Source organism: Oncorhynchus mykiss, chromosome 10 (assembly GCF_057628025.1).
Source record: "Oncorhynchus mykiss isolate SJ-2025 chromosome 10, ASM5762802v1, whole genome shotgun sequence".
Taxonomy (NCBI): domain Eukaryota; kingdom Metazoa; phylum Chordata; class Actinopteri; order Salmoniformes; family Salmonidae; genus Oncorhynchus; species Oncorhynchus mykiss.
The window spans coordinates 87,855,912-87,882,391 of record NC_143031.1 but is presented as its reverse complement, the minus strand read 5'-3'; the positions used below and the strand labels follow the sequence as shown (position 1 = coordinate 87,882,391).

Genomic DNA, 26,480 nt, shown 5'->3' with positions numbered 1-26,480 from the left:
AGGAGTTGTAGTCAGACAGACTATCACTATAAAACACATGATATGTCCTGGAGCTCAGGAAGGAGTTGTAGAACAGACTATCACTATTAAACACATGATATGTCCTGGAGCTCAGGAAGGAGTTGTAGAACAGACTATCACTATAAAACACATGATATGTCCTGGAGCTCAGGAAGGAGTTGTAGAACAGACTATCACTATAAAACACATGATACGTCCTGGAGCTCAGGAAGGAGTTGTAGTCAGACAGACTATCACTATTAAACACATGATATGTCCTGGAGCTCAGGAAGGAGTTGTAGAACAGACTATCACTATTAAACACATGATACGTCCTGGAGCTCAGGAAGGAGTTGTAGTCAGACAGACTATCACTATAAAACACATGATATGTCCTGGAGCTCAGGAAGGAGTTGTAGTCAGACAGACTATCACTATTAAACCCATGATATGTCCTGGAGCTCAGGAAGGAGTTGTAGAACAGACTATCACTATAAAACACATGATATGTCCTGGAGCTCAGGAAGGATTTGTAGTCAGACAGGGAGAAAGTGAGTTTATTAAAGCCTACGTTGTTTAAATGAAAACATATTGTCAATATAACTCACAGGATCAGAACAACACATATGGTTCCCTCTGTCTAAAACATCTGGGGAGAACAGTAGGACAGTAGAGAACATCCCAAAACAACTGGGGAGAACAGTAGGACAGTAGAGGACAACCCAAAACAACTGGGGAGAACAGTAGGACAGTAGAGAACATCCCAAAACAACTGGGGAGAACAGTAGAACAGTAGAGGACATCCCAAAACATCTGGGGAGAACAGTAGGACAGTAGATGACATCCCAAAACAACTGGGGAGAACAGTAGAACAGTAGAGGACATCCCAAAACAACTGGGGAGAACAGTAGAGGACATCCCAAAACAACTGGGGAGAACAGTAGAACAGTAGAGGACATCCCAAAACAACTGGGGAGAACAGTAGAGGACATCCCAAAACATCTGGGGAGAACAGTAGGACAGTAGAGGACATCCCAAAACAACTGGGGAGAACAGTAGAGGACATCCCAAAACATCTGGGGAGAACAGTAGGACAGTAGATGACATCCCAAAACAACTGGGGAGAACAGTAGAGGACATCCCAAAACATCTGGGGAGAACAGTAGGACAGTAGAGGACATCCCAAAACATCTGGGGAGAACAGTAGGACAGTAGAGAACATCCCAAAACAACTGGGGAGAACAGTAGAGGACATCCCAAAACAACTGGGGAGAACAGTAGAACAGTAGAGGACATCCCAAAACAACTGGGGAGAACAGTAGGACAGTAGAGGACATCCCAAAACATCTGGGGAGAACAGTAGGACAGTAGAGGACATCCCAAAACAACTGGGGAGAACAGTAGAGGACATCCCAAAACAACTGGGGAGAACAGTAGAACAGTAGAGGACATCCCAAAACATCTGGGGAGAACAGTAGGACAGTAGAGGACATCCCAAAACAACTGGGGAGAACAGTAGGACAGTAGAGGACATCCCAAAACAACTGGGGAGAACAGTAGAGGACATCCCAAAACAACTGGGGAGAACAGTAGAACAGTAGAGGACATCCCAAAACAACTGGGGAGAACAGTAGAGGACATCCCAAAACATCTGGGGAGAACAGTAGGACAGTAGAGGACATCCCAAAACAACTGGGGAGAACAGTAGAGGACATCCCAAAACATCTGGGGAGAACAGTAGGACAGTAGATGACATCCCAAAACAACTGGGGAGAACAGTAGAGGACATCCCAAAACAACTGGGGAGAACAGTAGGACAGTAGAGGACATCCCAAAACATCTGGGGAGAACAGTAGGACAGTAGAGGACATCCCAAAACATCTGGGGAGAACAGTAGGACAGTAGAGGACATCCCAAAACATCTGGGGAGAACAGTAGGACAGTAGAGGACATCCCAAAACATCTGGGGAGAACAGTAGGACAGTAGAGGACATGCCAAAACAACTGGTGAGAACAGTAGAACAGTAGAGGACATACCAAAACAACTGGGGAGAACAGTAGAACCGTAGAGGACATGCCAAAACAACTGGGGAGAACAGTAGAACAGTAGAGGACATACCACAACAACTGGGGAGAACAGTAGAACAGTAGAGGACATGCCAAAACAACTGGGGAGAACAGTAGAACAGTAGAGAACATGCCAAAACAACTGGGGAGAACAGTAGAACAGTAGAGGACATGCCAAAACAACTGGGGAGAACAGTAGAACAGTAGAACAGTAGAGGACATCCCTAAACATCTGGGGAGAACAGTAGAGGACATACCAAAACATCTGGGGAGAACAGTAGAACAGTAGAGGACATCCCAAAACAACTGGGGAGAACAGTAGAGGACATCCCAAAACATCTGGGGAGAACAGTAGGACAGTAGAGGACATACCACAACAACTGGGGAGAACAGTAGAACAGTAGAGGACATGCCAAAACAACTGGGGAGAACAGTAGAACAGTAGAGGACATACCACAACAACTGGGGAGAACAGTAGAACAGTAGAGGACATCCCAAAACAACTGGGGAGAACAGTAGAGAACATCCCAAAACAACTGGGGAGAACAGTAGAACAGTAGAGGACATACCACAACAACTGGGGAGAACAGTAGAACAGTAGAGGACATGCCAAAACAACTGGGGAGAACAGTAGAACAGTAGAGAACATGCCAAAACAACTGGGGAGAACAGTAGAACAGTAGAGGACATGCCAAAACAACTGGGGAGAACAGTAGAACAGTAGAACAGTAGAGGACATCCCTAAACATCTGGGGAGAACAGTAGAGGACATACCAAAACATCTGGGGAGAACAGTAGAACAGTAGAGGACAACCCAAAACAACTGGGGAGAACAGTAGAACAGTAGAGGACATCCCAAAACAACTGGGGAGAACAGTAGAACAGTAGAGGACAACCCAAAACAACTGGGGAGAACAGTAGAACAGTAGAGGACAACCCAAAACAACTGGGGAGAACAGTAGAACAGTAGAGGGAAACTAAAGGAAATGAAGGGCCAATAGGCTTTAGACCATCAAAGTGGAGAGGTCTCTGCCTTGTGGACACCAAGATGATAACAAGATGAGGTTGACCTTATGGGGACCAAGATGAGGTTGACCTTATGGGCACCAAGATGATAACAAGATGAGGTTGACCTTATGGACACCAAAATGATAACAAGATGAGGTTGACCTTATGGGCACCAAGATAATAACAAGATGAGGTTGACCTTATGGGCACCAAGATGAGGTTGACCTTATGGGCACCAAGATGATAACAAGATGAGGTTGACCTTATCAAATCAAATCAAATCAAATCAAATCAAATTTTATTTGTCACATACACATGGTTAGCAGATGTTAGTGCGAGTGTAGCGAAATGCTTGTGCTTCTAGTTCCGACAATGCAGTAATAACAAGTAATCTAACTAACAATCCCAAAACTACTGTCTTGTACACAGTGTAAGGGGATAAAGAATATGTACATAAGGATATATGAATGAGTGATGGTACAGAGCAGCATAGGCAAGATACAGTAGATGGTATCGAGTACAGTATGTACAAATGAGATGAGTATGTAAACAAAGTGGCATAGTATAGTATAAAGTGGCTAGTGATACATGTATTACATAAGGATACCGTCGATGATATAGAGTACAGTATATACGTATGCATATGAGATGAATAATGTAGGGTAAGTAACATTTATATAAGGTAGCATTGTTTAAAGTGGCTAGTGATATATTTACGTCATTTCCTATCAATTCCCATTATTAAAGTGGCTGGAGTTGAGTCAGTGTCAGTGTGTTGGCAGCAGCCACTCAGTGTTAGTGGTGGCTGTTTAACAGTCTGATGGCCTTGAGATAGAAGCTGTTTTTCAGTCTCTCGGTTCCAGCTTTGATGCACCTGTACTGACCTCGCCTTCTGGATGATAGCGGGGTGAACAGGCAGTGGCTCGGGTGGTTGATGTCCTTGATGATCTTTATGGCCTTCCTGTGACATCGGGTGGTGTAGGTGTCCTGGAGGGCAGGTAGTTTGCCCCCGGTGATGCGTTGTGCAGACCTCACTACCCTCTGGAGAGCCTTACGGTTGAGGGCGGTGCAGTTGCCATACCAGGCGGTGATACAGCCCGCCAGGATGCTCTCGATTGTGCATCTGTAGAAGTTTGTGAGTGCTTTTGGTGACAAGCCAAATTTCTTCAGCCTCCTGAGGTTGAAGAGGCGCTGCTGCGCCTTCTTCACGATGCTGTCTGTGTGAGTGGACCAATTCAGTTTGTCTGTGATGTGTATGCCGAGGAACTTAAAACTTGCTACCCTCTCCACTACTGTTCCATCGATGTGAATAGGGGGGTGTTCCCTCTGCTGTTTCCTGAAGTCCACAATCATCTCCTTAGTTTTGTTGACGTTGAGTGTGAGGTTATTTTCCTGACACCACACTCCGAGGGCCCTCACCTCCTCCCTGTAGGCCGTCTCATCGTTGTTGGTAATCAAGCCTACCACTGTTGTGTCGTCCGCAAACTTGATGATTGAGTTGGAGGCGTGCGTGGCCACGCAGTCGTGGGTGAACAGGGAGTACAGGAGAGGGCTCAGAACGCACCCTTGTGGGGCCCCAGTGTTGAGGATCAGCGGGGAGGAGATGTTGTTGCCTACCCTCACCACCTGGGGGCGGCCCGTCAGGAAGTCCAGTACCCAGTTGCACAGGGCGGACACCAAAATGATAACAAGATGAGGTTGACCTTATGGGCACCAAGATAATAACAAGATGAGGTTGACCTTATGGACACCAAGATGATAACAAGATGAGGTTGACCTTATGGGCACCAAGATGAGGTTGACCTTATGGGCAACAAGATGATAACAAGATGAGGTTGACCTTATGGGCACCAAGATAATAACAAGATGAGGTTGACCTTATGGACACCAAGATGATAACAAGATGAGGTTGACCTTATGGGCACCAAGATGATAACAAGATAAGGTTGACCTTAGGGGCACCAAGATGATAACAAGATGAGGTTGACCTCAGGGGCACCAAGATGATAACAAGATGAGGTTGACCTTATGGACACCAAGATGATAACAAGATGAGGTTGACTTTAGTGGCACAAAGATGATAACAATACGAGGTTGACCTTATGGGCACCAAGATGATAACAAGACGAGGTTGACCTTATGGGCACCAATATGATAACAAGACGAGGTTGACCTTATGGGCACCAAGATGATAACAAGACGAGGTTGACCTTATGGGCACCAAGATGATAACAAGACAAGGTTGACCTTATGGGCACCAGGATGATAACAAGATGAGGTTGACCTTATGGGCACCAAGATGATAACAAGACGAGGTTGACCTTATGGGCACCAAGATGATAACAAGATGAGGTTGACCTTATGGGCACCAAGATGATAACAAGATGAGGTTGACCTTATGGGCACCAAGATGATAACAAGATGAGGTTGACCTTATGGGCACCAAGATGAGGTTGACCTTATGGACACCAAGATGATAACAAGATGAGGTTGGCTTTATGGACACCAAGAGGATAACAAGATGAGGTTGGCCTTATGGACACCAAGATGATAACAAGATGAGGTTGGCTTTATGGACACCAAGAGGATAACAAGATGAGGTTGGCCTTATGGACACCAAGATGATAACAAGATGAGGTTGGCCTTATGGACACCAAGATGATAACAAGATGAGGTTGACTTTATGGGCACCAAGTTGATAACAAGATGAGGTTGGCTTTATGGACACCTAGATGTTAACAAGTTGAGGTTGACCTTATGGACACCAAAATGATAACAAGATGAGGTTGACCTTATGGACACCAAGATGATAACAAGATGAGGTTGGCCTGTTAAATAAAGAAACACACTCTATTCAACCAATCAGGTCTTTGAGGGAACATGAACTCTCCATTTTCAACAAGGTCTTGAAAAACCTCTTCATACTGCCCATATCTGCATCCCAGAACGTCTTCTCAAACTGAGGATGGTCATCATCGTCACCATCATCGTCATTGTCACCACCACCATCACCACCATCCCCATGGTCATCGTCCTCATCATCAATGCTTCTCCTCATCATCCACATCACGTAATGGGGATCCCTCATCTCCTTCATCATGTCATGGTGACTCCTCATTTCCCTCATCTTGTCACGGATTCCCCTCATCACGTCATGGCGACTCCTCCTCATCATGGCTCCGTCACCGTCAGCGTGGCTTCTCCTGGCATGGTCTGTAAACGCTGACAGATTGAACTTGAAGTGAACTGGAATGTCCTCAGGGTCGATGTGTTTAAAGAGTTGCCTTCCATCTGCATGTGTCATCAGGTTCACCATCTTCCATTTCTTCCATCTCTTCATTTCTTTACAATCTTCAGAGTCTAGATCCCTAAACTCAGCCGCATCGCACACAGAGCACAGAGCATTGACCCAGATCTGGCCCAAATCTAATGATCTACACTTGTCTTGTCTGTCATAGATAATGGTGAGAGAGAAGGGGATCTGGAATCCATCCTGGTAATTGATTTCATATATCATTGTAGATACCTCGTCATCTTGGGGTAGCTTGAAGCGGAACCCATTCTCCCACTGAACTCCCAGGATGTAGTTGATCATCAGCTCCATTACCTGGTCTTTGTCTCCCACCAGATAGATTGTCCTCCTGGTCCTGGAACTCTGCTCTCCAAACCTGAGCCTGGCTACTTCATCCACCGGCGGTATCGTTTCCATGGGGATCTCATAAACAGACGGCGAGCCAGGGTGCTTCAGTTCACTCTTTTCTTTTACACCGTCAGCCAACCGTGTGGTCTTTGAGAGAGTGGCGATGACGACTGGTGAGCTCCACTTGCTGATTCCAGCTTCACCACAGTCGTATCTGACTCTCACTGTGTATTTTGTGAGGGACTGCAGTCCGGCGATGATGCAGACGTTGTCTTTGGAAGTCCTCTTCATCCACTCTGCATCCCCCTCACTCTCCTCTGTGGGCACCTCTTTGTGTTCTACCACATAGTTCTGAATCTTGACCCCTTGTCCAATCACAGACGGCGTTGGACAGCACACCATGAGCTCAGTGGAGTAGGCTTTGATTTCAGGCTTACTGGGAGGGCAGGAAGGCAAGGTTTTGATGATGTCACTAACCTCGCTGCCTGGACCAAGGCCGGCTGAACACACGGCTCTGTATTTGAACTTGTACCCTGTACTGGGAAGCAGTCCAGACACTGTGTAGGCTGCGTCAGATTCAGACGTCTTCTCGCTGCTCCATCCATCTTTCTCATTAATACAGTATTCTATCAGGTAGTGGGTGACGTCATGGGCTCCCCTATCAGGAGGGAGCAACTCCAACTCCACACTGTTGTGAGTTCTGTCACATGCTGTTGGCTTCTCAAGTTTAGATGGAGGTTCCCAATGCTCGTTTCTTATGGATCCATTCTCATAAAGGTAAATGCTGGCTCCTTCTTGTTCCTTGTTGGGAATGGAGGCCAAGAGGAAACGTGATTGTGTGTCCTCTTTGTTAGCTTCAGCAAAATCTTTGAAAAGTCCAGCTTGCTTGTCCATGTCATCAAATACATTATCAGAATGGTACCATCTTGTCAGATCAGGTTTAACTGGAACTAAGGCTTGTGTGTTCTCAGAGCTTGGGGAATCCAAAGCTGACAGGACAGGGTCCTCGCACCCCAGAGAGGTGAAAGTGAAACATACAACACGCTTCACCTTTGAGTTCAAAACCTCTTTGTCAAGTTCCCTCTTCGATGTGACTATCTTGGTGGAACACGTCTGACTGTAGTCCTCTGTAATCATGCTTAGGAATCGATCAACCACATTGATCTCTCTCTCAATGCGATCCATACATTCACTGAGGATGTTGCTGTTGAAACGGAACTCTTGCTGCTTTGTCAAGAATTCGGACAACACCCTCTCTTCCTTTTCTCCCCCTCTAATAGACGGAAGGAGGTCTGCCAAAGTAGTCTTCAAATGCTCTGTGAAACACAGTTTTTTAAAGGTTTTCACTTTGGCATCAATTTCCTTGAAGTATTTTACTGGCTTGCTTCTCATTGCGTCGTTGCATCTCATCTCCAGCTCACTGAGGTCTTCCAGCACAGTCTGCCATTGGTCAACTAAGCTTCCACTGATCTGACAAACCATCTGGGTGGCGGTTGGGTCCAATTCTTTTAACGGAAGTAGATTCACTTGCACCGGAACCCCCTCACCTACCTTCTGAGGCAAGGTTTTGTAGGTGTCCATGGCATCTTGAAAAGATACAGGATTGTTTTCCAGGAGAACGTCCCCATGGAATCTACAAGAGAACTTGTCAGTTGTAGTTTCAGAAGTGTTCTTCTTGCCTAAAGCACTCTCACCCCCAATAGAAACATAGGGAATGCTATTAAGCGTCACTTTAAAGCTTCCCTCAATGTCTTTACGGTCCTCGTCACTTGAGACCTCACGATCGAACACAAAGAAAGCATTTGCTCCGTAAAGTATACCTGTGACCACATGTGTAGCTATGCCTTCCCTAAAAACCTCCTTGTACTTAATGTGTTCCTGCCCAAGGTGGTTCATGGACAGTTGAGTGTTTTTCTTAGTAGTGGTGTACCAAAGTGTGACTCTCGCATGATTCTGAGACTCTTTAACATCTTTCAAATACTTTGCTGATCCCTCCACCTTAACCAGCCCTGCCAAACAGCTTGTTTTGAGAGAGCCGTTCACATTTAACACAGAGTATTTGTCAGCTGTAGAATCAGATGTGATGACTTTGAAGTCGGTGAAAGGCTCGTCTGTCGTAATGATGTCCCTTCCGAGTGCTTCCTCGTCCCACAGCGTCAGGCCTGTAATCAGAGGAGACAAACCAAACACTAACAGTTATTTTATTGTGTGTGGATATGTATGTATGTATGTATGTATGTATGTATGTATGGGATATGTATGTATGTCTGACTGACTGACTGGCTGACTAACTGACTGACTGACTGAGTAGTGAGCAAGCGTGCTACCTGGAATGAGGTGATCATTGCGACAGTCATACAGCATTCCCAGGGAGAAGGGCCGTCCCAGTGCTGCTAGAGTCAAAGTTTGGTTTGAGCAAGGATCCATAGTAGGAAGTCACTGGTGGTCAGAATAAAACAAACAGAATAACTTGATGAAACACTGGTGGTCAGAATAAAACAAACAGAATAACTTGATGCATCACTGGTAGTCAGAATAAAGCAAACAGAATAACATGATGCATCACTGGTAGTCAGAATAAAACAAACAGAATAAGTTGATGCATCACTAGTAGTAAGAATAAAACAAACAGAATAACTTGATGCATCACTGGTAGTCAGAATAAAACAAACAGAATAACATGATGCATCACTGGTAGTCAGAAGAAAACAAACAGAATAACTTGATGCATCACTGGTAGTCAGAATAAAACAAACAGCATCACTACTTGAGTTCAATCACCTCTTGAAAATATCGATATAACATGAAAATTAAAAACAGTTGTCTGTTGGCCACAATGTGTCATCACATTAATCACTGTTTCCCTGGAAACAATCACTAAGGACTCATTCATTGTCAAGAAGTTAAGTGAATATAGTAGTGATCCTCGCTATATGAGCTGTTACAATTCCCAACAAGTGAGTTCACCTCACTCGGGTAAAGTTCACTATGTTAACCTCTGAATGAAAAGCATGGCCAAAGTAAACTGCCTGCTACTCAGGCCCAGAAGCTAGGATTTGCATACAATTAGTAGGTTTGGGTAGAAAGTACTCCAACGTTTCCAGAACTGTTAAAATAATGGCTGTAAGTATAACAGAACTGATATGGCAGGCGAAAACCTGAGAAAAATCCATCCAGGAAGTAGGATTTTTTATGTTTGTAGTTTTCCGTAACTCAAACGGATTCCATTGACTTATGACTCAAATTGCACTTCCTATGGCTTCCACTAGATGTCAACAGTCTTTAGAAACTGTTTCAGGCTTGTATTCTGACAAAAGAGGGAGTAAGGTCACTCTGTATGAGTGGACACTGCAGTGTCCCAGAGGTTTTTCTTGCGCGACAGAGAGCCTTTCTTGTTTTCCTTTTATATTGACGACGCTTTTGTCCGGTTGAAATATTATTGAGTATTACGACTAAAAACAACCTGTGGATTGATTATAAACATCGTTTGACATGTTTCTACGAACTTTACTGATACTTGTCGGATGTTTTGACTGCCTTTGAGCCTTGAGGAACAAAACGCGGTTTTGGATATAAAGAGGAACTTTATCGAACAAAATAAACATTGGGAGTCTTGTGAGTGCAACCATATGAAGATCATTGAAGGTAAGTGATACATTTTATTGCTATTTCTGAATTGTAATTGTTTTTAATGATTTGTCTGCTGGGCCCTGTCCTCAGATAATCGCATGGTATGCTTTCGCCGTAAAAGCCTTTTTGAAATCTTACACCGTGGTTGGAATAACAAGAACTTAACTTCTTGACGCAACCCATCCCGTTAGCGGGATCATTTTCATCAACAACCGCTGAATTGCAGAGCGCCACATTCAAAAAAAAGACTAAAAATATTTATATTCATGAAATCACAAGTGCAATATAGCAAAATACAGCTTAGCTTTTTGTTAATCCACCTGTCGTGTTAGATTTTGAAAATATGCTTTACAGCGAAAGCAATCCAAGCGTTTGTGTAAGTTTATCGATCACTAGACAAAACATTATGAACACCTAGCTTCAAAGTAGCTTGGTCGCCAAAATCAGAAAATAAATAAAATGAATCGCTTACCTTTGATGATCTTCGGATGTTTTCACTCACGAGACTCCCAGTTACACAATAAATGTTCCTTTTGTTCCATAAAGATTATTTTTATATCCAAAATACCTCCATTTGTTTGGCGCGTTATGTTCAGAAATCCACAGGCTCGAGCGGTCACGACAACGCAGACAAAAATTCCAAATAGTATCCGTAATGTCCACAGAAACATGTCAAACGTTTTTTATAATCAATCCTCAGGTTGTTTTTAAAATATATAATCGATAATATATGAACCGCGACTGTCTCTTTTTCAGTAGGAGAGGGGGAGACAATGGCTGCCTCACTCTGTTGCATAAGCAAAACTCATGCGAACACCCAGCTATCCACTAACGCGATGTTATCTTTCTCGCTCATTTTTCAAAATAAAAGCCTGAAACTATGCCTAAAGACTGTTGACACCTTGAGAAAGCGATAGGAAAAGGAATCTGGTTGATATCCCTTTAAATGGAGCGAAGGCAGACTATGGAACATGGAGCTTTCAAAATAGAAGCTACTTCCTGGTTTGATTTTCCTCAGGTTTTCGCCTGCAATATCAGTTCTGTCATACTCACAGACAATATTTTGACAGTTTTGGAAACTTTAGAGTGTTTTCTATCCTACCCCGTCAATTATATGCATATTCTAGCATCTGGTCCTGAGAAATAGGCCGTTTACTTTGGGAACGTTATTTTTCCAAACATAAAAATAGTGCCCCCTAGCTGAAAGAGGTTAATCTTTAAATCGATGTATAACACTTGTATAATGAGTATTTCTGGTTTTGAATTCTGTAATTTCACTGGATGTCGGCCAGGTGGGACGTTGTCATGATGCAGCTCGGCTTTTATTATGAAGTAATAATAAGTATATTTGAAACTCACATGCTCCGGTATTTGTGAAATATGATTGACCAAAATATTTCCACGACAGGGCCAACCCTCCTACCACACCCTCACTAGCATCACAAGCCACGCAGTCAGCCTGAAACACGCCCCTTTGAAAATGAACACAGGCTGACTTCATTACGCTCATTAACTAAAACTAAGCACGGAAATTGCTGGTTAGGCCACACTGCTGAACCTCCAGGTGACCAACCTTCTAGGAAATATATTCAACATTCTTCAACATACTTCCTTCAAAGACTGTTGGAAAAGCATTCCAGGTGAAGATGGTTGAGAGAATGCCAAGAGTGTGTAAAGCTGTCATCAAGGCAAAGGGTGGCTATTTGACGAATCAAAAAATGTGAATATATTTTGATTTGTTTAACAATTTTTTTGGTTACTACATGATTCCATATGTGTTATTTCATAGTTTTGATGTCTTCACTATTATTCTACAATGTAGAATTATTTTATTGTGATTCGATGTTACAAAACATAACTCTCACTGCTGCAGAGGGACAAGAGCCTTGAGAAAACATGTTCTGGTCTGTCATAAAAATAAAAGTGCTGAAAACATGTTAGCATGGAGAACTAGCTAGGTACAGCCGCCTAGCGCTAACATGTTGCCATGGAGAACAAGCTAGGCACAGCCGCCTAGCGCTAACATGTTGCCATGGAGAACAAGCTCGGTACAGCTGCCTAGTGCTAACATGTTGCCATGGAGAACAAGCTAGGTACAGCCGCCTAGCACTAACATGTTGCCATGGAGAACAAGCTAGGTACAGCCGCCTAGCGCTAACATATAGCCATGGAGAACAAGCTAGGTACAGCCGATTAGCACCAGCAAAACAACATTACGTTAGTCAAAGAATTTACATAGTATCGTTAAAGATAATATTGTGATGTGTAACCATGTATATAATATCGTTAAAGACAATGAAGTGTAACCATGTATATAATATCATTAAAGATAATATTGTGATGTGTAACCATGTATATAATATCATTAAAGATAATATTGTGATGTGTAACCATGTATATAATATCGTTAAAGATAATATTGTGATGTGTAACCATGTATATAATATAATTAAAGATAATATTGTGATGTGTAACCATGTATATAATATCATTAAAGATAATATTGTGATGTGTATTTTCTGTTTTCATTCTTCTTTCAGGCAGCCGAGGGCACAGAGTCAGCACAGGATGCCCACTCGATAAAGACACTCCCGAAGGGCACAGTGGAGCCCTCGATCACTCGACAACTAGCGTTTTAGATCGACTCAATTGACTCGTGAACAAACGTATCGAGTGATCAAGTGATACGTTTTCTGTTTGATACAAACTGAACACCTTTTCTGGTCCTCATTTTGACTGCAGAAGGTAGAAAACCCCTGTTTCTCAAGTAGACACTGGTACAGTCCTGGAGATAACGAATATGAGGTTAGAAAGGATCCATTTGGACTTACCTCTGCTCCAGTTTTGGCCTCCGTTCTGCAGTCAGTAGAATAGAGAAGGTGAGAGAGAGGAGAGGTGGGTTCAGGTCTTATATTGGAACAGCCTAGCAGTCTCCACCCACCTCACCCCTGAGAGAGAGAGAGAGAGAGAGAGAGAGAGAGAGAGAGAGAGAGAGAGAGAGAGAGAGAGAGAGAGAGAGAGTGAGGGAGGGAGGGAGAGAGAGAGTGAGAGAGAGACAGAGAGTGAGAGAGAGAGAGAGAGACAGACAGAGAGAGAGAGAGAGACAGAGAGAGAGAGAGAGAGAGAGACAGAGAGAGAGAGAGAGAGAGAGAGACAGAGAGACAGAGAGACAGAGAGACAGAGAGAGAGTCAGAGAGAGAGACAGAGAGAGAGAGAGGCACACAGAGAGAGAGACAGAGAGAGAGACAGAGAGACAGAGAGAGAGACAGAGAGACAGAGAGAGAGACAGAGAGACAGAGAGACAGAGAGAGAGAGAGAGAGAGAGAGAGAGAGACAGAGAGACAGAGAGAGAGACAGAGAGAGAGAGAGAGAGAGAGAGACAGAGAGACAGAGAGACAGAGAGAGAGACAGAGAGAGAGATATGGGTTCGGGTCTTATAGTGGAACAGCCCAGCAGACTCCACCCACCTCACCACTGAGAGACAGAGAGAGAGAGAGAGAGAGAGAGACAGAGAGAGAGAGAGAGAGAGACAGAGAGAGAGAGAGAGAGAGATAGAGAGAGAGGAGGTATGTTCAGGTCTTATAGTGGAACAGCCCAGCATTCTCCTCCCATCTCACCGAGGCTAGAGGAGAGAATAGAAATATGGACCTTGTAGCTGTGGTAAGGGCATGAAATCAGCTGAAGGAAAGGCAGGTTGATGACCTCAGAGTGTAAATCAGCTGAAGGAAAGGCAGGTTGATGACCTCAGTCTGTAAATCAGCTGAAGGAAAGGCAGGTTGATGACCTCAGTCTGTAAATCAGCTGAAGGAAAGGCAGGTTGATGACCTCAGAGTGTAAATCAGCTGAAGGAAAGGCAGGTTGATGACCTTAGAGTGTAAATCAGCTGAAGGAAAGGCTGGTTGATGACCTCAGAGTGTAAATCAGCTGAAGGAAAGGCAGGTTGATGACCTCAGAGTGTAAATCAGCTGAAGGAAAGGCAGGTTGATGACCTCAGAGTGTAAATCAGCTGAAGGAAAGGCAGGTTGATGACCTCAGAGTGTAAATCAGCTGAAGGAAAGGCAGGTTGATGACCTCAGAGTGTAAAACAGCTGAAGGAAAGGCAGGTTGATGACCTCAGAGTGTAAATCAGCTGAAGGAAAGGCAGGTTGATGACCTCAGAGTGTAAATCAGCTGAAGGAAAGGCAGGTTGATGACCTCAGAGTGTAAATCGGCCGAAGGAAAGGCAGGTTGATGACCTCAGAGTGTAAATCAGCTGAAGGAAAGGCAGGTTGATGACCTCAGAGTGTAAATCAGCTGAAGGAAAGGCAGGTTGATGTGTTCAGATTGTAAATCAGCTGAAGGAAAGGCAGGTTGATGACCTCAGACTGTAAATCAGCTGAAGGAAAGGCAGGTTGATGACCTCAGAGTGTAAATCAGTTGAAGGAAAGGCAGGTTGATGACCTCAGAGTGTAAATCAGTTGAAGGAAAGGCAGGTTGATGACCTCAGAGTGTGAATCAGCTGACGGAAAGGCAGGTTGATGACCTCAGACTGTAAATCAGCTGAAGGAAAGGCAGGTTGATGACCTCAGAGTGTAAATCAGCTGAAGGAAAGGCAGGTTGATGACCTCAGAGTGTAAATCAGCTGAAGGAAAGGCAGGTTGATGACCTCAGAGTGTAAATCAGCTGAAGGAAAGGCAGGTTGATGACCTCAGAGTGTAAATCAGCTGAAGGAAAGGCAGGTTGATGACCTCAGAGTGTAAATCAGCTGAAGGAAAGGCAGGTTATTGACCTCAGAGTGTAAATCAGCTGAAGGAAAGGCAGGTTGATGACCTCAGACTGTAAATCAGCTGAAGGAAAGGCAGGTTATTGACCTCAGAGTGTAAATCAGCTGAAGGAAAGGCAGGTTGATGTGTTCAGATTGTAAATCAGCTGAAGGAAAGGCAGGTTGATGACCTCAGAGTGTAAATCAGCTGAAGGAAAGGCAGGTTGATGACCTCAGAGTGTAAATCAGCTGAAGGAAAGGCAGGTTATTGACCTCAGAGTGTAAATCAGCTGAAGGAAAGGCAGGTTGATGACCTCAGAGTGTAAATCAGCTGAAGGAAAGGCAGGTTGATGTGTTCAGAGTGTAAATCAGCTGAAGGAAAGGCAGGTTGATGTGTTCAGATTGTAAATCAGCTGAAGGAAAGGCAGGTTGATGACCTCAGAGTGTAAATCTGCTGAAGGAAAGGCAGGTTGATGACCTCAGAGTGTAAATCAGCTGAAGGAAAGGCAGGTTGATGACCTCAGAGTGTAAATCAGCTGAAGGAAAGGCAGGTTGATGACCTCAGAGTGTAAATCAGCTGAAGGAAAGGCAGGTTGATGTCCTCAGAGTGTAAATCAGCTGAAGGAAAGGCAGGTTGATGTGTTCAGAGTGTAAATCAGCTGAAGGAAAGGCAGGTTGATGTGTTCAGATTGTAAATCAGCTGAAGGAAAGGCAGGTTGATGACCTCAGAGTGTAAATCAGTTGAAGGAAAGGCAGGTTGATGACCTCAGAGTGTAAATCAGCTGAAGGAAAGGCAGGTTGATGACCTCAGAGTGTAAATCAGCTGAAGGAAAGGCAGGTTGATGACCTCAGAGTGTAAATCAGCTGAAGGAATGGCAGGTTGATGTGTTCAGAGTGTAAATCAGCTGAAGGAAAGGCAGGTTGATGACCTCAGAGTGTAAATCAGCTGAAGGAAAGGCAGGTTGATGACCTCAGAGTGTAAATCAGCTGAAGGAAAGGCAGGTTATTGACCTCAGAGTGTAAATCAGCTGAAGGAATGGCAGGTTGATGACCTCGGAGTGTAAATCAGCTGAAGGAAAGGCAGGTTGATGACCTCAGAGTGTAAATCAGCTGAAGGAAAGGCAGGTTGATGACCTCGGAGTGTAAATCAGCTGAAGGAAAGGCAGGTTGATGACCTCAGAGTGTAGATTTTATTTACAGTTCTTGGTGATCCAAAGGTCAAACTGACATATGATACAAACTATACAAGTAGAGATCCTAAATATATAGGATGGGTAATAACCCAGAAGGCTGTTCTATCACCCTCCCTCTGGAGCTCAACAGGTAATAACACAGAAGGCCGTTCTATCACCCTCCCTCTGGAGCTCAACAGATAATAACCCAGAAGGCTGTTTTATCTGAACACCCTCCCTCTGGAGCTCAACAGGTAATAACCCAGAAGGCTGTTCTATTCAAACATCCTCCCTCTGGAGCTCAACAGGTAATAACCCAGAAGGCTGTTCTATCCGAACACCCTCCCTCTGGAGTTCAACAGGTAATAACCCAGAAGGCTGTTCTATCCGAACACCCTCCCTCTGGAGCTCAACAGGTAATAACCCAGAAGGCTGTTCTATCACCCTCCCTCTGGAGCTCAACAGGTAATAACCCAGAAGGCTGTTCTATCACCCTCCATCTGGAGCTCAACAGGTAATAACCCAGAAGGCTGTTCTATCTGAACACCATCCCTCTGGAGCTCAACATGTAATCACCCAGAAGGCTGTTCTATCTGAACACTCTCCCTCTGGAGCTCAACAGGTAATAACCCAGAAGGCTGTTCTATCCGAACACCCTCCCCCTTGATAAACCAATTGGAATCTGTCTAACAGGAGCTCAATCAGATTGGCTGACATAATAAGCGCTTAACCCCCCAGGGTGTACAATTACCCAATTTGGCAATTATAACCAATTAACTGGTTCTACAATGTAAAAGGCCATTTCCACATCCATTTGGTACATTCATCTTAATCACACTTAATGATATTACAACACCACGGAACCATCATTTTCTCTGATTAAATGTTCTTCTGACTCCAAAGCGTGGAGCAGGAAGCCACGTGGCACTAAGCGCACTGAGGCACGCCGGCTCCTAATGACAGAGACGTGGGACGCAGGCACACGGATCTCAGACATAAACCGGGAAATATGGAACAAAGGAAAACGGACATTCAATTAAATAAACAGAACTTCTACCTGATGAGTCTTGCGAACGTTCATGTGCACTATAAACATCGCGCTCAGTCAGAGCAGGGGAGGAAATAGTTGGTTATAAAATGATGAAACGCTAGTAATTATTGTAGTATATTAGATGGAATATAGATTTACCAACATGCATTTAAACGTGTGAAAGCAACAGCCAACGTTTCAACAATATATATATTTTTAAATCACTCTCCACTGGCGGGAGTTTGGGGGGAGAAGATGAAGAGCCGCTTATGGTGCGTCTTTTGTTTTAACAACAAATTCCTAATGCAATCTTCATAAGTAAATGATCGAAGTCAAGCAATTGTTACCTACCAAAAGACCAGTTGTCTTATGCTAGTAAGTGTTGCCCCATTGCTTGTGAGCTTGCAAAGTAAACATTTAATATTTTTGATCACCAATTTTTTAGGGGAGAAGCTGCATAATTATTTATTACCGCGATCCTCTCTCCCTACATTGTGACGTTTGCGCTGCATCCGATCCCATCGGTGTACAGCAAATCACCAATCTGTTCGCGAGCTCACCCGGAATGTGTTGACTGACAGTTTGTTGGTCCAATCAGAGTGCCCAAGCGTGCGTTTCACTAGCAAATCTGTTGCATTTAGTGTTGTTGTTGTTGTTGAAAGGGAGGTGCTGCGGCTACTTTCTCTGGCTGCGTGAAGCCTAATCCACACAGACTCTCTGCCACAAAATGAGTGGCAAAACATTACAAAACCTGATCATTACCTGGCCAGATCATTTATATTCATCACTCAAGTCAAAGTCGAGTCTTAAGGCTCCAAGTCCAAGTCTGGCCAGATCATTTATATTCATCAGTCTCAAGTTATTTTATTTTATATCAAGTTGAATCTCAAGTCATCAAGTTGGTGACCAAGTCAAGTCATGTGACTCAGGTCCACATGGTGGCGGCTGCATCATGTTATGGGTATGCTTGCCATCGGCAAGGACTAGGGAGTTTTTTCAGGATAAAAATACATGGAATAGAGCTAAGCACAGGCAAAATCCCAAAGGAAAACCTGGTTCAGTTTGCTTTCCAACAGACACTAGGAGATGAATTCACCTTTCAGCAGAAAAATATACAACACAAAGCCAAATCTACATTGGAGTTGCTTACCAAGACAACATGGAATATTCCTAAGTGGCCTTGTTACAGTTTTGACTTAAATTGTCTTAAAAATCTATGGCAAGACTTGAATTCATGTGTGCAAATCTCTTAGAGATGTACCCTAAAAGACTGACAGCTGTAATCTCTGCCAAAGGTTTTTCTAACATGTATTGACTCAGGGAGGGTGAATACTTTCTCTAATCAAGATACACAAGGTTACTGTGCATTCAGAAAGTATTCAGACCCCTTCCCCTTTTCTACATGTTGTTACGTTACAGCCTTATTCTAAGATTGATTAAATTATCAATCTACGCACAATACCCCATAATGACATCACAATACCCCATAATGACATCACAATACCCCATAATGACATCACAATACCCCATAATGACATCACAATACCCCATAATGACAAAGCAAAACACAGGTTTTAAAAAAAAATAGAAATACCTTATTTACATAAGTATTCAGACCCTTTGCTGTGAGTTCAGGTACTTCCTGTTTCTATTGATCATCCTTGAGATGTTTCTACAACTTCATTGGAGTCCACCTGTGGCAAGTTCAATTGATTGCAAATGATCTGGAAAGACACACACCTGTCTATATAAAGTCCCACAATTAACAGTGCATGACAGAGCAAAAACCAAACCATGAGGTTGAAGGAATTGTCCGTAGAGCTCAGAGACAGGATTGTGTCGAGGAACAGATCTAGGGAAGGGAAGCAACACATTTCTGTAGCATTGAAGGTCCCCAAGAACACAATGGCATCCATCATTCTTAAATGGAAGAAGTTTGGAACCACCAAGACTCTTCCTAGAGCTGGCCACCTAGCCAAAATGAGCAATCAGGAGAGAATGACCTTGGTCAGGGAGGTGACCAAGAACCTGATGGTCACTCTGACAGAGCTCCAGAGTTCCTCTGTGGAGATGGGAGAACCTTCCAGAAGGACAACCATCTCTACAGCACTCCACCAATCAGACCTTTATGGTAGAGTGGCCGGACGGAAGCCACCCCCTCAGTAAAAGGCACATGACAGCCCGCATGGAGTTTGCCAAAAGGCACCTAAAATGGTTTGACAAGATTTTCTGGTCTGTTGAAACCAAGATTGAACTCTTTGGCCTGAATGTAAAGCTTCACTTTTGGAGGAAACCTGGCACCATCCCTACGGTGGAGCATGGTGGTGAAGCATGGTGGTGGCACCGTCCCTACGGTGAAGCATGGTGGCGGTGGCAGCATCATGCTGTGGGGATGTTTTTCAACAGCAGGGAGACTAGTCAGGATCGAGGGAAAGATGAACGGAGCAAAGTACAGAGAGATCCTTGATGTAAACCTGCTCCAGAGCACTCAGGACCTCAGACTGGGGTGAAGGTTTACCTTCAAACAGGACAACGACCCTAAACACACAGCCAAGACAACGCAGGAGTGGCTTCGGGACAAGTCTCTGAATGTCCTTGAGTGGCCCAGCCAGAGCCCGGACTTGAACCCGATCGAACATCTCTGGAGAGACTTGAAAATAGCTGAGCAGCGACGCTCCCCATCCAATCTGACAGAGCTTGAGAGGATCTAAAGAGAAGAATGGGAGAAACTCCCCAAATACAGGTGTGCCAAGCTTGTAGCGTCAAACCCAAGAAGACACAAGACTGTAATCGCTGCCAAAGGTGCTTCAACAAAGTACTGAGTAAAGGGTCTGAATACTTTTTGTAAAATGTGATATTTCAAGAACATTGACATGCAAAAAATGTCTATAAATTCTGTTTTTGCTTTGTCATTATGGAATATTAATGGAATCAATTTTAGAATAAAGCTGTTATGTAACAAATGGTGGAAAAAGTCAAGGGGTCTGAATACTTTCTGAATGTACTGTATGAGGCTTCATTTGTCATTACTTTATAATAAAGGTTATCATTTTTCTACACTTCGACATTACGGAGTATTTTGTGTAGAAAATAAATGAGAATTCAATACATTTTACTCCCACTTTGTAACACAACAAAATGTGGGAAAAGTCAAGGGGTGTGAATACTTTTCTGACGGCACTGTATCGTCTACACTTTGTAACCGTTAGCAATGATGCTAATGCTGCTGATGCTAATTATGCTGATGATGATGCTAATGCTGCTAATGATGCTAATGATGCTAATGATGCTGATGATGATGCTAATGCTGCTAATGATGCTAATGCTGCTGATGCTAATTATGCTGATGATGATGCTAATGCTGCTATTGATGCTAATGCTGCTAATGATGCTAATGATGCTAATGCTAATGCTGCTGATGCTAATTATGCTGATGATGATGCTAATGATGCTAATGCTGCTAATGATGCTAATGCTGCTGATGCTAATTCTGCTGATGATGATGCTAATGCTGCTGATGCTAATGCTGCTGATGCTAATTATGCTAATGCTGATGATGCTAATGATACTGATGCTAATGATGCTGATGATTCTGTGGGAAAAGTCAAGAGGTGTGAAGTACTGTAGTACTGTAGTACTGCTGGTGGGGACTGTGTGACACAGGAGACTGGCGAGGAGAGGACAGCTCAAAATAATGAACAGTGTTTAAACTACTGTCCATAATCCAGTCACCTCATAGAGAGAACAGTGTTTAAACTACTGTCCATAATCCAGTCAACTCATACAGAGAACAGTGTTTAAACTACTGTCCATAATCCAGTCACCTCATAGAGAGAACAGTGTTTAAACTACTGTCCATAATCCAGTCACCTCATAGAGAAAACAGTGTTTAAACTACTGTCCATAATCCAGTCACCTCATACAGAGAACAGTGTTTAAACTACTGTCCATAATCCAGTCACCTCATAGAGAGAACAGTGTTTAAACTACTGTCCATAATCCAGTCACCTCATAGAGAGAACAGTGTTTAAACTACTGTCCATAATCCAGTCACCTCATAGAGAGAACAGTGTTTAAACTACTGTCCATAATCCAGTCACCTCATAGAGAGAACAGTGTTTAAACTACTGTCCATAATCCAGTCACCTCATAGAGAACAGTGTTTAAACTACTGTCCAACAACAAACCAGTATAGAAACAGAGGCCAGATGGCTTTACCCAACAACAAACCAGTATAGAAACAGAGGCCAGATGGCTTTACCCAACAACAAACCAGTATAGAAACAGAGGCCAGATGGCTTTGCCCAACAACAAACCAGTATAGAAACCGAGACCAGATGGCTTTGACCAACAACAAACCAGTATAGAAACAGAGGCCAGATGGCTTTGCCCAACAACAAACCAGTATAGAAACAGAGGCCAGATGGCTTTGACCAACAACAAACCAGTATAGAAACCGAGACCAGATGGCTTTGACCAACAACAAACCAGTATAGAAACAGAGGCCAGATGGCTTTGCCCAACAACAAACCAGTATAGAAACAGAGGCCAGATGGCTTTGACCAACAACAAACCAGTATAGAAACAGAGGCCAGATGGCTTTACCCAACAACAAACCAGTATAGAAACAGAGGTCAGATGGCTTTGACCAACAACAAACCAGTATAGAAACAGAGGTCAGATGGCTTTGACCAACAACAAACCAGTATAGAAACAGAGGCCAGATGGCTTTGCCCAACAACAAACCAGTATAGAAACAGAGGTCAGATGGCTTTACCCAACAACAAACCAGTATAGAAACAGAGGCCAGATGGCTTTGACCAACAACAAACCAGTATAGAAACAGAGGCCAGATGGCTTTGACCAACAACAAACCAGTATAGAAACAGAGGCCAGATGGCTTTGACCAACAACAAACCAGTATAGAAACAGAGGCCAGATGGCTTTGACCAACAAACCAGTATAGAAACAGAGGCCAGATGGCTTTGACCAACAACAAACCAGTATAGAAACAGAGGTCAGATGGCTTTGACCAACAACAAACCAGTATAGAAACAGAGGCCAGATGGCTTTGATCAACAACAAACCAGTATAGAAACAGAGGCCAGATGGCTTTGACCAACAACAAACCAGTATAGAAACAGAGGCCAGATGGCTTTGACCAACAACAAACCAGTATAGAAACAGAGGCCAGATGGCTTTGACCAACAACAAACCAGTATAGAAACAGAGGCCAGATGGCTTTGACCAACAACAAACCAGTATAGAAACAGAGGCCAGATGGCTTTACCCAACAACAAACCAGTATAGAAACAGAGGCCAGATGGCTTTACCCAACAACAAACCAGTATAGAAACAGAGGCCAGATGGCTTTGACCAACAACAAACCAGTATAGAAACAGAGGCCAGATGGCTTTACCCAACAACAAACCAGTATAGAAACAGAGGCCAGATGGCTTTGACCAACAACAAACCAGTATAGAAACAGAGGTCAGATGGCTTTGACCAACAACAAACCAGTATAGAAACAGAGGCCAGATGGCTTTGACCAACAACAAACCAGTATAGAAACAGAGGTCAGATGGCTTTGACCAACAACAAACCAGTATAGAAACAGAGGCCAGATGGCTTTGACCAACAACAAACCAGTATAGAAACAGAGGCCAGATGGCTTTGACCAACAAACCAGTATAGAAACAGAGGCCAGATGGCTTTGACTAACAACAAACCAGTATAGAAACAGAGGCCAGATGGCTTTGACCAACAACAAACCAGTATAGAAACAGAGGCCAGATGGCTTTGACCAACAACAAACCAGTATAGAAACAGAGGCCAGATGGCTTTGACCAACAACAAACCAGTATAGAAACAGAGGCCAGATGGCTTTGACCAACAACAAACCAGTATAGAAACAGAGGCCAGATGGCTTTGACCAACAAACCAGTATAGAAACAGAGGTCAGATGGCTTTGACCAACAACAAACCAGTATAGAAACAGAGGCCAGATGGCTTTGACCAACAACAAACCAGTATAGAAACAGAGGCCAGATGGCTTTGACCAACAACAAACCAGTATAGAAACAGAGGCCAGATGGCTTTGACCAACAACAAACCAGTATAGAAACAGAGGCCAGATGGCTTTGACCAACAACAAACCAGTATAGAAACAGAGGCCAGATGGCTTTGACCAACAACAAACCAGTATAGAAACAGAGGCCAGATGGCTTTGACCAACAACAAACCAGTATAGAAACAGAGGCCAGATGGCTTTGACCAACAACAAACCAGTATAGAAACAGAGGCCAGATGGCTTTGACCAACAAACCAGTATAGAAACAGAGGCCAGATGGCTTTACCCAACAACAAACCAGTATAGAAACAGAGGCCAGATGGCTTTACCCAACAACAAACCAGTATAGAAACAGAGGTCAGATGGCTTTACCCAACAACAAACCAGTATAGAAACAGAGGTCAGATGGCTTTGACCAACAACAAACCAGTATAGAAACAGAGGCCAGATGGCTTTGACCAACAAACCAGTATAGAAACAGAGGCCAGATGGCTTTGACCAACAAACCAGTATAGAAACAGAGGCCAGATGGCTTTGACCAACAACAAACCGGTATGGAAACAGAGGGCAAATGAAACAACAAGTTGAAGCAATACAATGTTCAGGGTGTACAGCGCCACCTCCGTTCCGTTACACTCAGACTTCTAGATGGTCAGGGAGGAAGTGAATGGACTCTTCATTAACCAACGTTTCTGTCCCAGGGAAATGTTCAGGGTGTACAGCTCCACCTCCGTTCTGTTACACTCAGACTTCTAGATGGTCAGGGAGGAAGTGAATGGACTCCTCATTAACCAACGTTACTTTCCCAGGGAAATGTTCAGGGTGTACAGCTCCACCTCCGTTCTGTTACACTCAGACTTCTAGATGGTCAGGGAGGAAGTGAATGAACTCCTCATTAACCAACGTTACTTTCCCAGGGAAATGTTCAGGGTGTACAGCTCCACCTCCGTTCTGTTACACTCAGACTTCTAGATGGTCAGGGAGGAAGTGAATGGACTCGTCATTAACCAACGTTACTTTCCCAGGGAAATGTTCAGGGTGTACAGCTCCACCTCCGTTCTGTTACACTCAGACTTCTAGATGGTCAGGGAGGAAGTGAATGGACTCCTCATTAACCAACGTTACTGTCCCAGGGAAATGTTCAGGGTGTACAGCTCCACCTCCGTTCAGTTACACTCAGACTTCTAGATGGTCAGGGAGGAAGTGAATGGACTCCTCATTAACCAACGTTACTGTCCCAGGGAAATGTTCAGGGTGTACAGCTCCACCTCCGTTCAGTTACACTCAGACTTCTAGATGGTCAGGGAGGAAGTGAATGGACTCCTCATTAACCAACGTTACTGTCCCAGGGAAATGTTCAGGGTGTACAGCTCCACCTCCGTTCAGTTACACTCAGACTTCTAGATGGTCAGGGAGGAAGTGAATGGACTCCTCATTAACCAACGTTACTGTCCCAGTGAAATACATGCAGATGAGAATAAAGACTTTGTGTTTCTGTCTTTTCACAATAGATTTGAGTCCTATGGTAAAGGTTAGCCTAATGGTCAGTCCTATGGTAAAGGTTAGCCTAATGGTCAGTCCTGCTAATGCAAATTATCCTAGCCTAATGGTCAGTCCTGCTAATGCAAATTATCCTAGCATATTGGTCAGTCCTGCTAATGCAATTTATCCTAGCCTAATGGTCAGTCCTGCTAATGGGTCATTATCCTATCTAGCCTAATGGTCGGTCTTGCTAATGGAAAATATCCTAGCCTAATGCATGCGCTTAAAACCTCTCTGAGGTGTGAGGTTATCAACAGGCATAAACTCTGTGTTGTTTCCCGGGGTGTGAGGTTATCAACAGGCATAAACTCTGTGTTGTTTCCCGGGGTGTGAGGTTATCAACAGGCATAAACTCTGTGTTGTTTCTCCGAGGTGTGAGGTTATCAACAGGCATAAACTCTGTGTTGTTTCCCGGGGTGTGAGGTTATCAACAGGCATAAACTCTGTGTTGTTTCCCGGGGTGTGAGGTTATCAACAGGCATAAACTCTGTGTTGTTTCCCGGGGTGTGAGGTTATCAACAGGCATAAACTCTGTGTTGTTTCCCGAGGAGTGAGGTTATCAACAGGCATAAACTCTGTGTTGTTTCCCGGGGTGTGAGGTTATCAACAGGCATAAACTCTGTGTTGTTTCTCCGAGGTGTGAGGTTATCAACAGGCATAAACTTTGTGTTGTTTCCCGGGGTGTGAGGTTATCAACAGGCATAAACTCTGTGTTGTTTCCCGGGGTGTGAGGTTATCAACAGGCATAAACTCTGTGTTGTTTCTCTGAGGTGTGAGGTTATCAACAGGCATAAACTCTGTGTTGTTTCCCGAGGTGTGAGGTTATCAACAGGCATAAACTGTGTTGTTTCCCGGGGTGTGAGGTTATCAACAGGCATAAACTCTGTGTTGTTTCCCAAGGTGTGAGGTTATCAACAGGCATAAACTCTGTGTTGTTTCTCTGAGGTGTGAGGTTATCAACAGGCATAAACTCTGTGTTGTTTCCCAAGGTGTGAGGTTATCAACAGGCATAAACTCTGTGTTGTTTCCCCGGGTGTGAGGTTATCAACAGGCATAAACTCTGTGTTGTTTCCCGGGGTGTGAGGTTATCAACAGGCATAAACTCTGTGTTGTTTCCCGGGGTGTGAGGTTATCAACAGGCATAAACTCTGTGTTGTTTCCCGGGGTGTGAGGTTATCAACAGGCATAAACTCTGTGTTGTTTCCCGAGGTGTGAGGTTATCAACAGGCATAAACTCTGTGTTGTTTCTCTGAGGTGTGAGGTTATCAACAGGCATAAACTGTGTGTTGTTTCCCGGTGCACCACCCGGCCATTACAACAGCATTCAGCGCCTTCAGAAAGTATTCAAGCCACTTGATGTATCCACATTTTGTTTTTACAGCCTGAATTCAAAATGGATTAAATCATTTTTTATTTCTCAGTAAACAATACCCCATAACGACAAAGTGAAAACATAAATAGAAATGTTTTCAAATGTATTGAAAATGAAATACAGAAATATACGAGTTAGAATGAATGGCGCCGGCGAGGAGGCCTGGCGTTTTAGGTGCTCCGAACCAACTCTGCTATTTTGTTAGGTT

General features: G+C 43.8%; 1 protein-coding gene across 2 annotated transcripts; it reads right to left on the bottom strand.

The window, feature by feature from the left end:
• Nucleotides 1–3,356: 3,356 nt before the first annotated feature.
• On the bottom strand, nt 3,357–14,064 carry LOC110515692 (uncharacterized). 2 transcript variants are annotated; one of them, XM_090188389.1, is made up of 3 exons: nt 13,177–14,064; nt 9,043–9,154; nt 3,357–8,877 (listed from the first exon to the last, which is right to left on the bottom strand). In XM_090188389.1, exons 2-3 carry the CDS (start codon nt 9,140–9,142, stop codon nt 5,930–5,932), a joined length of 3,048 nt encoding a protein of 1,015 aa, XP_090044515.1. In that variant the 5' UTR covers nt 9,143–9,154; nt 13,177–14,064; the 3' UTR covers nt 3,357–5,929. The 2 variants fall into 2 exon arrangements, with proteins under 2 accessions (XP_090044515.1, XP_036829088.1); XM_036973193.2 differs by lacking the exon at nt 13,177–14,064 and having other exon boundaries at nt 9,043–9,917.
• Between the last annotated feature and the right edge of the window lie 12,416 nt (nt 14,065–26,480).

What these genes read in the sequence shown, in the direction of transcription:
- LOC110515692 (XM_090188389.1), bottom strand. Translation starts at nt 9,142, where the DNA reads ATGGATCCTTGCTCAAACCAAACTTTGACTCTAGCAGCACTGGGACGG. An exon ending in CAATGATCACCTCATTCCAG is followed by an intron (nt 8,878 to 9,042) that starts GTAGCACGCTTG and finishes CTCTGATTACAG; the next exon opens with GCCTGACGCTGTGGGACGAG.